We start from the raw sequence: 14,160 nt of genomic DNA on the forward strand, positions 1-14,160 counted from the left end.
CAAAGAATTGGGAGATTTTCAACACCTTTGACCTTTTCTTTAGGTGCACAGAGGAGTCTGTGGAAACATCCAGAACTGAGGCAGTGCTACAGATGTCTTCAAATAAAGTTTTGTATTTAACCTGTTATTGTGCAGCATACAGCCCACACAAAGTTAACGAGTGGCATTGACATGTAAACAGTAAACAGTACTCCATGTAATCAGAATCAGAATACTTTATTGATCCCTGGGGGAAATTATTTTTTGTTACAGTGCTCCATTTTAAACCAACATTAAGACAAGACAGACAATACGCTAACTAAGAATAGTACAATATATACATATATATTCATACATACATACATAAGTCACTCATAAATAAATATTTGGAAAAGAAACATGTGTAGCTGTAGCAGCAAACAGTGTGTTAAGTGGATGCGTTGTACAGGGAGATGGCCACAGGCAGGAATGATTTCCTGTGTCGTTCAGTGGTGCTTTTCGGTAATCTCAGTCTCTCACTGAACGAGCTCCTGTGACTGACCAGCATGTCATGGAGTGGGTCGGAGGTGTTATCCAACATTGTCTTTATCTTGGACAGCATCCGCCTCTCCGACACCACCTTGAGGGAGTCCAGCTCCATCCCCACAACATTGCTGGCCTTATGGATCAGTTTATTAAGTCTGTTGGCATCTGCGACCCTCAGCCTGCTCCCCCAGCATGCAACAGCATAGAGGATCGCACTGGCCACAACAGACTCATAGAAAATCCTCAGCATTTTCTGGCAGATGTTGAAGGACCTCAGTCGCCTCAAAAAATAGAGACTACTCTGGCCCTTCCTGTAAAGTGCTGTGGTGTTTTTAGCCCAGTCCAGTTTATTGTCAATGTGTACTCCAAGGTATTTATAGTCCTCCACAATGTCAACACTGACCCCCTGGATTGAAACAGGGGTCAAGTGTTTCCTGGTCTTCCTGAAGTCCACGATCAGTTCCTTGGTCTTTGCCACGTTGAGCTGCAGATGATTCTGCTCACACCACGTGACAAAGGAGTCGACCACAGCCCGGTACTCTGTCTCATCATCCCTGCTGATGCATCCAACCACCGCAGAGTCATCAGAAAACTTCTGAAGATGGAGGTCTCTGTGCAGTGGCTGAAGTCTGTGGTGTAGAGGGTGAAGAGGAAGGGGGAGAGGACAGTCCCCTGTGGCTGGATGGCAGTAGCGTGACTCCCCAGTCAGCCTTTGACCAGTCCAGTGTTTCTGTTTCAGTCATTTAAACATTGTGATATCCAGATAAGTGAAATACCCTCCACAGAACAGCAGCATGACTACATGATCTCCCTAATCCGGCGATACAGGAACAGCCGACTGTCTCCACTACTCCACTTTCTCTTAGCATTAGCCATGCTAAGTGTTTAGCCTGATTAGCGTTCTGGCTCGGCTCTACAGGTGCTTTAAGAAAAATAAAGTCGTCTTGTTTGTTGAGCAGTACTTTATCAATGTTGTTGCTGTGCAGGTAATTATACGCCTCGGTGCTCTTATAATTACACAATTCCTCGCCAACAACGCCTTCGGAAAATACAAGTCATTAATAATGTGGATGTAGCTAACATCGGGCCATAGTTTAAAGTCATCTACCGTGAGAAGTGACGAGCGAGGCGCTGCTACTGAACTGTTAAGATTTTTAAAACATCTCTACTGTCTATACACCTTTAATGTGTTGCCATTTACACCAGGTAAAAACACCTGATTCATTCCAGTTTCTCTGCTTTCACTTTGATTCATGTCAACACGAAGCCTGAACGTCTGTGATGAACACACTATCAGCATCACTGACATATTTCATCATTTAAAAACACTTCCTGTCACTGTGGTGGTTACAGTGACATCATGCAGTTTATGCTTTGACCTCCAGAGGGCGACAAATCAGCACAGACAGAGAGCTCCATTCAAACTTTGCTGCCATCAGGAATAATTCTTCAAATATAATCATCAGTGTTTGAGCAGTTATGATATCAGGGACAATCTAGACATGTGTGACAATACTGGACATGTCACATGACACACCTCAAACATCATGTGATCCACTCTCAGTCTGCACTTTCATTCATGACTTCAACAGGTTGAAATGAGCTTTGAAGAAACATTCAGTGAAATAAATCTTTCATGGATTCATGTGAGCAGCAGATGAACTTTACAAAGAATCAGTGGATTTATCTTCTGTTTTAGATCAACTTTGATCACTTCGACCCATCTTAAGTCCGTTTGTTCTTCTCACTCACTAACGTCTCATATGATTTCAGATCCCTGCTGTTCCCCAGCTGCCCTGTAGGTGGCCTCAGTGTGTCTCACACCATTTACAGATGATTACAGGTCGTTTACAGTTCAAACAGGTCCAACATAAGAAATATGTAGAAAATATCCTGGCTATAGCACTTTGGGTCAAAGTGCAGATGTTCCAGATGTTCTGAGTCTGTCTGTGTTTCATGTTAACATGTAGATGTTGGACCAAAGTGAAGCTTTTTGATGTGACAGCAGGAATGTGAAGTGTAACTCTGAGCTGTAGGAAATGAAACTAAACGCACTTTTTCTCCTTTATTTATAGGAAAGTGTAGGAGAGCAACAGATGAACAAGCGTTACTGTAACAGGAAACATCAGAGGACCTTTATGTTCATCATCATCACTGTTTCCTTGTTCTGTCACAAACACACAACACTTCCTGCTCTCTCTCTGATGGATCTGATTGGCTGTTTCATTCACAGGAGGTCAGGGCGTCACACAAACAGCTTTAACTGCACAACGACACACTTTAAATCATCTGCAGACAAACCTGTGTGTTTGATTTATGAAGAAATAATAAAGACGTGTGTACAGCTGTCCATGAAGCAGCTTCTCACACAAACTCTGACACTTCAGCCACTTTAATTCCTGCAAAGCTGCGTAACAAAGAGCTGTGACTGCTATGAGCTGCTGATGATGACTGCATGAAGCTCTCAGCTGAAGCTTCTTTCATTTATTTTAATGTTAATGTCGCCCTTTTAAACAAAATAATATTTTCCAGTTACAGAAATCATAAAGTCCAAACTAAAGTGCTACTGTTGCTATATGCATTTTATATAAATCATGGATGATGGTCCTGACATGAAGGAAGAGAAAGTTACAGGTTGCATCCTTTGACTTTGTCTCCGTGCCTTTGGGCCATTTTCAGAAGGACAGATGTTTCTGTTCAATTCTTAAATCAATTTTTTCAAACACAAACACTATTTTAAAGCTTCTAGAGAGTAAAATATTCATGATAATTATAATAACAATAATAAAAACAAAAGCTCTCAGATCCATCAAACCAAGCAGCAGAAAGAACAATAACTGAAGAGAAAACTTTAACCTTGTAGACTTCATTATGTTCCAGCTGCTCTACAGACGCTGTGACCTCGAACTTAAGCAGGTCGTAAAGTATGTGCAGCTCAATAACTTCATAATCAGACCCTGTGGTATTTAGGCAGCAGAACAACTAAGAATAACAACTACAAATAATGTTTTTAGGTTTCTGTTGTACTGCAAGGTTCTGTACAGGAGAACCAAACCAAGAGCAAATATTACGTCTCATTTACACCTGAGCACGAAGAGCCATCAACATTTAGCAAATTGAATCATCTTTGTTTAGATGCAAGAAGAATCATATAGAAATGAAAAAGTAGAAATAGAAATCCAGAGCAAAGATATCCTCTAATTCAGCGTAGCACATGTGCAGCTGCTGCGATTCACGTAAGCATTCGGCTCGTCGCTGTTGCAGATTTTTCTCTCGCTGTTCTGGCTCACAGCGCTGCAAACACAAAGATAAATATCCCCAAAGGTGTGAAAGGGAGCTAATTAGTAAGAGTATTGTTACTCTCCGCAGGAGTAGTCCAGCAGTAGAAATCAGTCCAATAACAAGGTGTGTAACATCTAGCAGGGTGACAGAAAAACCCAGGGTAACTTCTAAGGACCTCAACGTCTCTCTCACATTGTGTTTTTTAAACATGCTTCCATTTGTCACTTCAGTCTTTACTCTGAAATACAGGAAGAGAAATCATGGCTGAAACAATTTCTCATGAAACCAGGGGTGTGGTCCAACAGTCAGTTTGGTGAGGAAGGTTCCTAACTGAGAGAAGTGACCCAGAAGTATCTGTGTAGCAGCCACAATGAATCCAGATCATGAGCTTTATTAACTGATCAAAGTCTCTTCTTTCATCTTCTGTATCATTCAGTTTGCATTGGTAATGCCCATTATTGTAATGCTTTTTTAAGACGAGCAAAACTTTATTTCACTTTGGGTTAGCTGGGATAAGTGATGGATGGAGGGAATTTTACTTCAGCCACAGAAATCCTAAACAGGAAGGAGGAGCAGAGTTACAGTGGATCACTATCCAGCAGGGAAACAAGGTTTATTTCAATTTCTTGGCCATGAGTGAGATTTACTGAGTGGGCAAATTAGGGAGACGACACCATCAGATCCCGAGCCCTCCATGTGTTAATCAAGAGACGGCTGCTGTGCTACATCCATAAATAATGAATAAATTAGGAGCTAAAGCTGAAAGGACAGTTTATTTGTACCATCTTCACGTGAACACATTCAAGAACATCACAGATGAAGAAACATTAAAAACTTCCACACTACATAAAGCAAGAAAAATAGTTTTTCTTTCAGGTGGTTTCAGAAAAACAGAAACATCAAACATCTCCAAGACTCTCTTTGAAAGAACTAAAAACCTTTGTTCTCATGGTCCAATCATGAGTGAACTCCCCGATGAAGCCTTGTGTGCTAAAACATGTCAGAGTTTTAAAGGTTAAACATGAGTTTCCAAAACGTTTTGCTGGAGAACAATGAACTATTTGACTGAGTTTCAATCATTTACAGACGAGCAAAACCAGGACAGAGAAAAAAGGACAAAACTGACTCAGTAAAACAACAGAAAAGAAGATCCCATGTAGATCTGTATTATGTAGAAGTTCAGCCCAGCAACCAGTTCAGTTCAACACAAGTTTAAATGATTCTATCTGAACTCTGTGGAGCCTGATCTCAAGCTTTTTGAGTCTGACACAGAAACCAGAGGATCTTTCTGTGTCTTCAGATTCACTGTGATCCAGTGATGGGAGTGATTTCAGCCCTGAGTGATCGCGCTGATGTTTGCACAGAGCAGACAATGAGGTGAATGTTTGGGCACATTGGTAACAGTGAAACAGTTTATTAGTAACGTGGGATCGTTTGTGTGCAGAGTATGATCTGAGCTTCCTGAAGCTCTTGTCACACTGGTCACAGCTGTAGTTTCCTTCCATGTGTCCACGTTCATGCCTGTTACGATTACTTGACTGTGAGAAGCTTCTCTCACAGTGTCTGCACTTGTGTGGTTTCTCTCCTGTGTGGACTCGTTTGTGTGTTTTAAGCTTCCATGCAGTGGTGAAGGATGACCCACACTGATCACAGAGGTGCTTTTTAACCCCACTGTGAATCAGTTCATGTTGTTTTAAATCACTTGGTGTGGTGAAGCTTCTCCCACATTCTTTGCAGTATTTCAGTTTGTCTCCAGTGTGTCTACGTTGATGTCTTTTTAGGGTCTTTTGCCGACTGAAAGTTTTTCCACAGAGGTCACAATGAAAGTCTTTCCCACCACCACAGTGATGACAGGGTTGAGAACTGGATCCATCTGTGTCGCTCTGCTTCTAAACAAAGACACAAAGACAGTGTAAGTCAGTCCTTCAACATTTGTATCCTGAACGTCGCCTGAAATAAAGAGCATCTCTGCAGACGTCCAACTACATTTGACTGTTTCAGTTAACACACTCAGTTTACTGGGCTGCAATAACTACAATACTACCACCATAATACTACAGTAATACTAAAATCATAACTGAAAGGAAAATCTGAATAATCACTCAGAGCTGCTTTTCCATGCAGTAGAATTGCTAACATGCTAACACAGTTTAATGAGCAGAGTTGTTCCAAACAGTCAGGCTAAAATGACAAGATAACAATATAAATACATACCTCACAGTAGCTGCACTTGTAGACTCTCTTTCTGGTGTGGATCTGTTGGTGTTGTCTCAGGTAATGTGGAGATTTAAAAGTCTTTTCACACAGGTCACATTGATAAGGTCTCTCCTCAGTGTGGGTAAACATGTGTTGTTGTAAGTGTGCGTCTGTTGTAAACTGTTTGCCACACTGTTCACAGCAGTACACATCATGTCTGGTGTGAATGCGTAGGTGTGTATTTCGGCTCCCTCTCCGGCTGAAAGTTTTTCCACAGATGTCACAGCTGTATGCCTTAATTCCAGAGTGGGTAACTAGATGCTTCTGTAAGCTGCTACTTTGAGTAAAAGCTCTGCCACACTGATCACAGCTGTACACTTTAACTCCACTGTGGATGAGTTGGTGTTGTTTTAGGGAACGCTTCAAGGAAAAAGACTTTCCACACTCGTCACAGCTGAACGGTCTCTCTCCAGTGTGGATGACCTGATGCTGTTTTAGTGAAGCCTTCAGAGTAAACTCCATCCCACACTCGTCACAGCTGTATGCCTTAATTCCAGAGTGGGTAACTAGATGCCTCTGTAAGCTGCTACTGCAAGTAAAAGCTCTGCCACACTGATCACAGCTGTACGCTTTAACTCCACTGTGGATGAGTTGGTGTTTTTTTAGGGAATCCTTCAAGGAAAAAGACTTTCCACACAAGTCACAGCTGAACGGTCTCTCTCCAGTGTGGATGACCTGATGCCGTTTTAGTTTAGCCCTCAGAGTAAAACCCTTCCCACACTCGTCACAGGTGTGTTTTTTCTCTCCCTTTCTTCTGTGAGGTTTGTCGGCCTCCTGAGAGCGCTGACTTCTGGCTCCATGTTGGTCCTGCAGTGACAGAGATACAAACAGAGGCAGTGAGTGAAATGCAGTCGTGGAACAAACTCAACCTTCAAACTCCATTAACACTAGTTTTAAACCTGAAGGTGGAGCGTGGCACCAAACACCTTAAAGGTCTCTTATCCCCACCTGCTGGTAGTTCTAACACATTACATCCAACCTGCTGTTAAAGATAATTCATGACTGTTCAAACACTAAAATCATGCCCATCCCTCCTGATTGTGTACACACACACACACACACACACACACACACACACACACACACACACACACACACACACACACATTATTTTATAATTTAGATTATTTTGTTGTTTCCTATTACATATTTCTATAATTTGTATAGATTTATACAGAATTATTCAGTGATAATAAATCCTATGTTTGTTTGTTCTAAAGGAACCCCGTTAGCTTCCACAACAGATGTTGCTCGTCTTCCGTCAAATACTCACATAAAATATTACACAATAAAGTGGATTCAAGATATCCACATAATTTCACTCTTACATCCACAGTGAGGTTTCACAATTGTTCAAATATAAGCAATCAATAATAATAATAATAATATCAATAACATTGAGGCACATTACACAAATTTCAAAAACAAATCATGTCTTACAATATTTACAACAACTAAAAGCTCTGTAAATCGGCTTTTAAGTGTTCATTGAAGTTTTGAATAATTCTCTAATTTTTTAAGGCAACTTATTCCACTTAAAAGTTGCTCTAAATGTAACAGTTTTACAAAACGTTACTTTTAACTCGAGCATTTACTAAATTGCAGTTTGTTGAAAACTGTGTAATATGATGATGTATTTCATCTGGATACTGCAGCTGAGCAGAATAAATGTGGTGTGTTTAACAGAATTGCTTTCTTTAGAACTACAAGTAAGCCATAGAATATTTTAGCCTGTACAGGAAGCCAAGAAAGGTTATTATGCATTTGATCAATATTAGTATAGTATGAACATCTTCACACTAATCTGGACGCCTTATTCTGGACTAACTGAAGTCTGTTAAGATCTGTCTTATTAGCTGCTGACCAAATGATTGAACAATACTCCAGATGAGACATTACTAGTGCATTAATGACATCTTTCATAATGAAGAAGTGATACACAAAGAGCATTTCATAGCCATAGCTATGCCTTGTCGGCAGAGTTATGTGACATTAGTGATGTTTGTACTTTCAGCGTTAACTTGGTTTTAAAGCCTTTAAAATATACGCCGTTCAATAGTCGACCTTAATCTGACAGAGAATGTGATGATTTTGTGGATAATTAAAGTCAGTCATATATCCACAAACACAACAAGCTGAAAGTCAGTGATGCTGCTCGGTTTGCAGTCCTGAACATCACGGCACAAGCAGGATTCACTGCACTGTTAATGTTAGCTGTGTTATATTGCTGCCTCTGTTCGGTGGTGTCGAGCCAAACGCACTTTAACGTGTGTTTGAACGAGCTGACGGTTCACTCGTTAAGCTGAAAGAAAGATGCTTTAATTACAGCAGTCACACATGTGTCCACTGCACCATCTGGAACTCTTCTTGTTTACACTCGTAATAACACAAACACTAAATCCTGCTTCTCTGGTGCTGTTGTGTAGCAGTGTGTACACCTGAGACTGTCACCCGTCTGTCTGTCCTGCACTCTCTCTCTGTTTCTTTCTCTCTGATTGTGGAATAAAAGTATTCATTCATTTCATTTCATTCATTTATTTGTTCATTTTCAGGCACAACAAATACCTATATTGAACATAAAATACACAAAACAAAAAACAAAAATTGCCTGAAAAAGGAGTGGGACGAAGAAAACTTATTAAATCCCACCCCTATACTCACTCATCAACAAAAAAAACAATAAACTTCCCGCAGCTACGCCCATCATTGCATACAGACCCATCAACAGCCCCGGGCACATACAAGCATCTAAGCGGCAGCTCGCAAACAACAATTAGAGTCTTCATAACTGAATACAGAATATATAAATTATAAATTGCATTACCACAGGTAACAGGCAGTAATAACTACAAGTAACAAACACACATACATATACATACATATATATCTACACACACAAGTACATATATGTACATACATACGCACACTTTTTTATTTTTTTTTATTTTGGAATCCATACCAGCAATGGTAAGAGAACAGACATTACAGAGCACACTAAAACCATCATTGAGTATACTGTGACCAGACCAACTGTTTGTAGAGAAATTTAAATCTATGAATATTTTTGCATTGTTTCAATTGTAAACTCAGACTGTTCCAGATTTTCACACCACATACAGACACACAAAAGCCTTTACGGGTTGTTCGAGTTCTGGGTAATTTGAATTCTCCAAAGCCTCTCACATTATAAACCTTTTCTCGAATTTCAAATCTAGTTTGTAAATTTGCCGGTAAAAGTTTAGTAAAAGCTTTATACAAAATTATGGATGTATTGTAATTAACCAGATCCTGGAATTTAAGTAACTTTGCCTGAAGAAAGAATTTGTGAGTATGATCTAGATAACCAGCCTTGTGAATAATACGCAGTGCTCGTTTCTGTACTGTGACTAATGGATTAGTTGTATTTTTATATGTATTTCCCCACACTTCCACACAATATGTAAGATATGGAAGAACCAGAGTACAGTACAGAGTACGACGTGCATTTTTATCAAGGAATTGTTTCACTTTGTTCAAAACTGCGAGGCTTCTAGAAATTTTGGTTTTTATGTGTCTGACGTGGGGTTTCCATGAAATTTTATTATCAATTACGACTCCCAAAAATTTGTTTTCACTCACATTATCAATTGGTACACCTTCAATGATAATTGGTAATTCTATATTATATTTTAAATTACCAAAAAACATTGCTTTAGTTTTATTTATATTTAATGATAATTTATTTATGTCCATCCATTTTTTTATTAATTGTAGCTCCCTGTTTACGGTCATTACAAGATCAGTATAATCATCGCTACTGAAAAATATGTTGGTGTCATCTGCGAACAGTATGAGTTTAAGTACTTGAGAAACATCAAAAATATCATTTATGTATACATTGAAAAGTTTTGGTCCCAACACTGACCCTTGGGGAACACCACATGTAATACCAAGTTTCTCTGAATGGTAATGCCCTATGCTAACATATTGTTCCCGACCTGTTAGGTAACTTTTTAACCAGTTACCAGCTTTCCCTCGAATACCATATCTTTCCAATTTATCCAGTAAAATTGAGTGATTGATTGTGTCGAAGGCCTTTTTGAGATCAACAAAAATACCAACTGCATATTTATTTTTATCCAGTGTATCAGTAATTTCTTCTACTGCCTCAATTATCGCCATTGAAGTGGTTCTTTGCGTTCTGAAACCATACTGACCAACATTTATTATTTGATGTTTTTCAAGGAATTTTTCTAATCTTGAATTAAAAAGTTTTTCTAGAATTTTTGAGAATTGAGGCAGTAGAGAAATAGGCCTATAATTGGTAAAACTGTGTTTGTCATTACTTTTATATAGTGGTATTACTTTCGCAATTTTCATTTTTTTTGGAAAACAACCGGACTGAAATGATAAATTACAGATATATGTTAAGGGACTAGCAATATTCAGAATAACCTGTTTAACTACAGACATATTTATGTCATGATAATCCATTGAAGACTTACTTTTACATTTTAATGTGATATTTATTACTTCTTGCTCATTTGTAGCTGAGAGGAACAGTGAAAAGGGATTTGATTTTATATTACTGATATTTTCATTTTTATGACACGGGATGTCCGCTGCTAGTTCCGGGCCAACATTTATGAAGAATTTATTGAACCCATCGACAATATTACTCATGTTGTGATTTTCACCATTTGCATCAGTAAAATATTCAGGATATGATGTTCCAGAAGATCCTTGTTTAATTAAGTTGTTTAACACATCCCAAGTTCCTTTTATATTGTTTTTATTTTTATATAATCTTCTTCTATAATAAAGTTGTTTGCTCGTTCTTATAATATCAGTCAATTTATTTCTATATGCTTTATATCTCTGTTCCACTTCTTTTGTTTTTACTTTGATAAACTGTTTATACAGATTGTTTTTCTTTTTGCAAGCATTAATAATTCCTTTTGTGAGCCAAGGACTTTTTATCTTTTTTTTCTTTGTCATGTGTTCGTTTACAGGACAATGTTTATTGTACCACATAGTAAAAATATCTAGAAAATTATCATAAGCCTTGTCCACATCTGACTCTTCATACACCGAACTCCAATCTTGTTGTGCTAAATCAAAATTGAAGGCATGAATTGCTTCTTCATTTATTGTTCGCTTTGCTATCATGATCTTGGTATCTATTTTTTTTAAATCACAGTCACACAAAGTAAAAACTGGTAAGTGGTCAGTTATATCACAGACAAGCAGGCCACTATTAGTTTGGAAATCCATGACATTAGTAAAAATGTTGTCAATAATAGTGGCGCTATGTGATGTTATTCTGCTTGGCTTTGTTATTGTTGGATATAGTGATAAGCTGTACATCGTGTCAGTAAAGTCATCAATGGCTTTTAACCTTGTTGGATTTAGCAAATCAATGTTAAAATCACCACAGATAAATAGTAATTTTTGGTTCACCGAAGCAAACGTTTTTTCTATCCATTCATTAAAAGTGTCAATACTTGAACTGGGTGTCCGATATATACAACTTATTATAACATTTCTCTTTTTTTCATTCATAATCTCAATAGTCAAACATTCCAAAATTCCATCAATAGCCATAGACATAGTTGTTACAACATTATATTTTATAGAATTATGAACATATATAGCAACCCCGCCGCCCGCCTTATTTAATCTATTCATGTATTTTAAATCATATCCATTCAAACAAAAATCTATTCCTTTATCGACATTGAACCAAGTTTCAGTGATGGCTATAATACTAAAGGGGCGAGAAAATTGTTGCAAATAGTCCTTAATGAAATCAAAATTAGAGTACATACTTCTGCTGTTAAAGTGAATTAATGAGAGCTTCCCGTCTAGGTTAATTTCTTTTTCATATTGTTCCTGAGTGAAATAATTACAATTTTTAACAAAAGTAGAGAGAAAGTTACTTTCAGAATCTATTTCTGGATCTATTATATTATGCTCCTTATATTCACAATCTAGATCAATTACTTTCTGTTGAAGAACTAATTTCAACGTGTCCATGTCATTTCCTGGTGTAATTGATACATTGGTGTCAGTTATACTTGTCCAGATCCTCCATGTTCCTCACTATCAGTACTTTTGCCTCTTCTGGTGTCCCGTTTAGCTTAATGAAAATCTTACAGTTTGTTACCCATGTATGTTGTATTTTACCGTTCTTCTTCAGTTGCCTTGCCTTCCTCGCGATGTCTGCGTTTTTTCGTGTCAGATGCTCATTAATGAAAACGTCCGTGCCTTTCAGTTTGCGTCCTTGTTTCAGCAGTGCGACCTTGTTCTTCCGATTGACAAATCTCATAATGATGGCCGGCAGTCTGTCACTCCTCCTGGGCAGTGAGTGACATGCTTCTATGTGCTCCAGGTCCATCTCTATCCCCTTGCTTTGGAGGAAGGACGCCACCTGTTGCTCCACCGAGTGGGTCTCCTCGTCGCTGGGCTCCCCGACGTTCCCGGCCACCGCGCGCGCGTACGAGCGCGGCTTGATTTTAATACCGCTGATGACCACGTCGTTCGTACGGGTGTACTGCTCCAGCTCATCCACCCGCCGCTCGAGATCCATGATCCGTCTGTCCTTCTCGGCATTTTGGAGGCGTAGCTGTTTTACCTCCTCCAGAAGCCCCAGAGGCAGCTCCTGCTGTGCCCTGACTGCGGCCACGTCTCCGCACAGCACTCCGAGGGAGGTTTTAATGTCCTCAACCTCCTCTGGTGTTGGGCCTTTCTTGGGTGGCATACTGAAGCGAGAGCACGAGGCGGCCACCACGAGGGACTCGGAAGCGGAATTTCTGATGATGGCGCCTGGCTAGGCCTGCTGGCTGATGGTGGAGCCTGGCTGTGGCCTGCTGGCTGGGCCTGCTGGCTGATGGTGGAGCCTGGCTGTGGCCTGCTGGCTGATGGTGGAGTCTGGCTGTGGCCTACTGGCTGATGGTGGAGCCTGGCTGTGGCCTGCAGGCTGATGGTGGAGCCTGGCTGGGCCTGCTGGCTGATGGAGGAGCGTGGCTGTGGCCTGCTGGCTGATGGTGGAGCCTGGCTGTGGCCTGCTGGCTGGGCCTGCTGGCTGATGGTGGAGCCTGGCTGGGCCTGCTGGCTGGGCCTGCTGGCTGATGGTGGAGCCTGGCTGTGGCCTGCTGGCGGATGGCCTTGATTCTTTTTAAGTTCAGGGCCTGGCTGCAGGGCTGGGGTCCACACTCTGCTTCATCATCACTCTGGGTTCTCTGCTAGGATGTGTTTATAAGTTACACTTGTGTTTGAATCCTGCAGCTTATCACACATTTGATTTCCATGTGTGACGACTGCAAGTGTCCAGAGTGAGGACAGACTGAGGGAGCCACTGCTGCACATCATCTGTGAGGCTTTGCAGCCCTGATGATCCACCAGGACAAACTCAGCAGTGTGTGAGGAAGAGGAGGAGGAAGAGCCAGCAGCAACTGACAGATGGAGAGAATAGACAGACTGTTCCCTGTTTGTGAAGGACTGCTAGGAAAGTTTAACATAACTGTCTGTGCTGAATCAGTCTTATTAGGTAATGTTCAAATAATGTGATCATCCCAGTGTTTTCAGTGTGGGAGAAAGTACTCAGGGCCTTCAAGTTACACACTATGAAAGGCAGCAACAAGTTTAATGTTCAGAAACCTAAAGTCTGTATCAGCAGCAGAATGGAGCTAAAAATAAATGTTGGTTTCAGTTCTATGAAGCTTTGAGTATTTTGGATCAGTAGCTGCTGTGTTTGTTGCATCATATTGCTGTAACTGTTTATATGCTTTATATATTCTGAGCTAAGTTGATCTATAGTGTTACATCATATTCTATAAGGATGTTATGTGTTTGTAGACTTTCTGCCCAGTTTGACCCATTTAGCAGACGTCAGCCTGTTTAAGGCTCTGATATCTATTCTGTGTGACTTACAGCAGTTATGACATGGTCTGATTTTCTCACCCAATAAAGGAATATTTCCTATATCAGTCTACTCTTCATTCTATCAGACACAGTTATCACAGCTCCTACATTTGCTTTTTACACATATATGTAAGCACTGAGCCAAATTTAGTACCAACATATTAAACGAACAATATTTGTCTCTTATATATGATACATCTGTATACACACTGTCAC

At 39.9% G+C, this 14,160-nt stretch overlaps 2 protein-coding genes across 2 annotated transcripts in view; one reads left to right on the forward strand and one right to left on the reverse strand.

Annotated features, from left to right (window-relative positions):
• Positions 1-14,160, forward strand: part of LOC309702178 (uncharacterized protein) — a 240,971-nt gene that overhangs the window by 104,928 nt on the left and 121,883 nt on the right. The window lies entirely within an intron of this gene.
• Positions 4,547-14,160, reverse strand: part of LOC309702292 (uncharacterized protein) — a 31,415-nt gene continuing 21,801 nt past the window's right edge. The window contains exons 3-4 of the mRNA XM_082526903.1: positions 6,001-6,849; positions 4,547-5,675 (exon numbers count right to left, since the gene is read on the reverse strand). Coding sequence (XP_082383029.1) covers positions 4,983-5,675; positions 6,001-6,849 — 1,542 coding nt within the window. The 3' untranslated portion in view covers positions 4,547-4,982. The remainder of the gene's footprint in view (positions 5,676-6,000; positions 6,850-14,160) is intronic.

Source organism: Aulonocara stuartgranti (assembly GCF_965226115.1).
Source record: "Aulonocara stuartgranti genome assembly, chromosome: 3".
NCBI lineage: Eukaryota > Metazoa > Chordata > Actinopteri > Cichliformes > Cichlidae > Aulonocara > Aulonocara stuartgranti.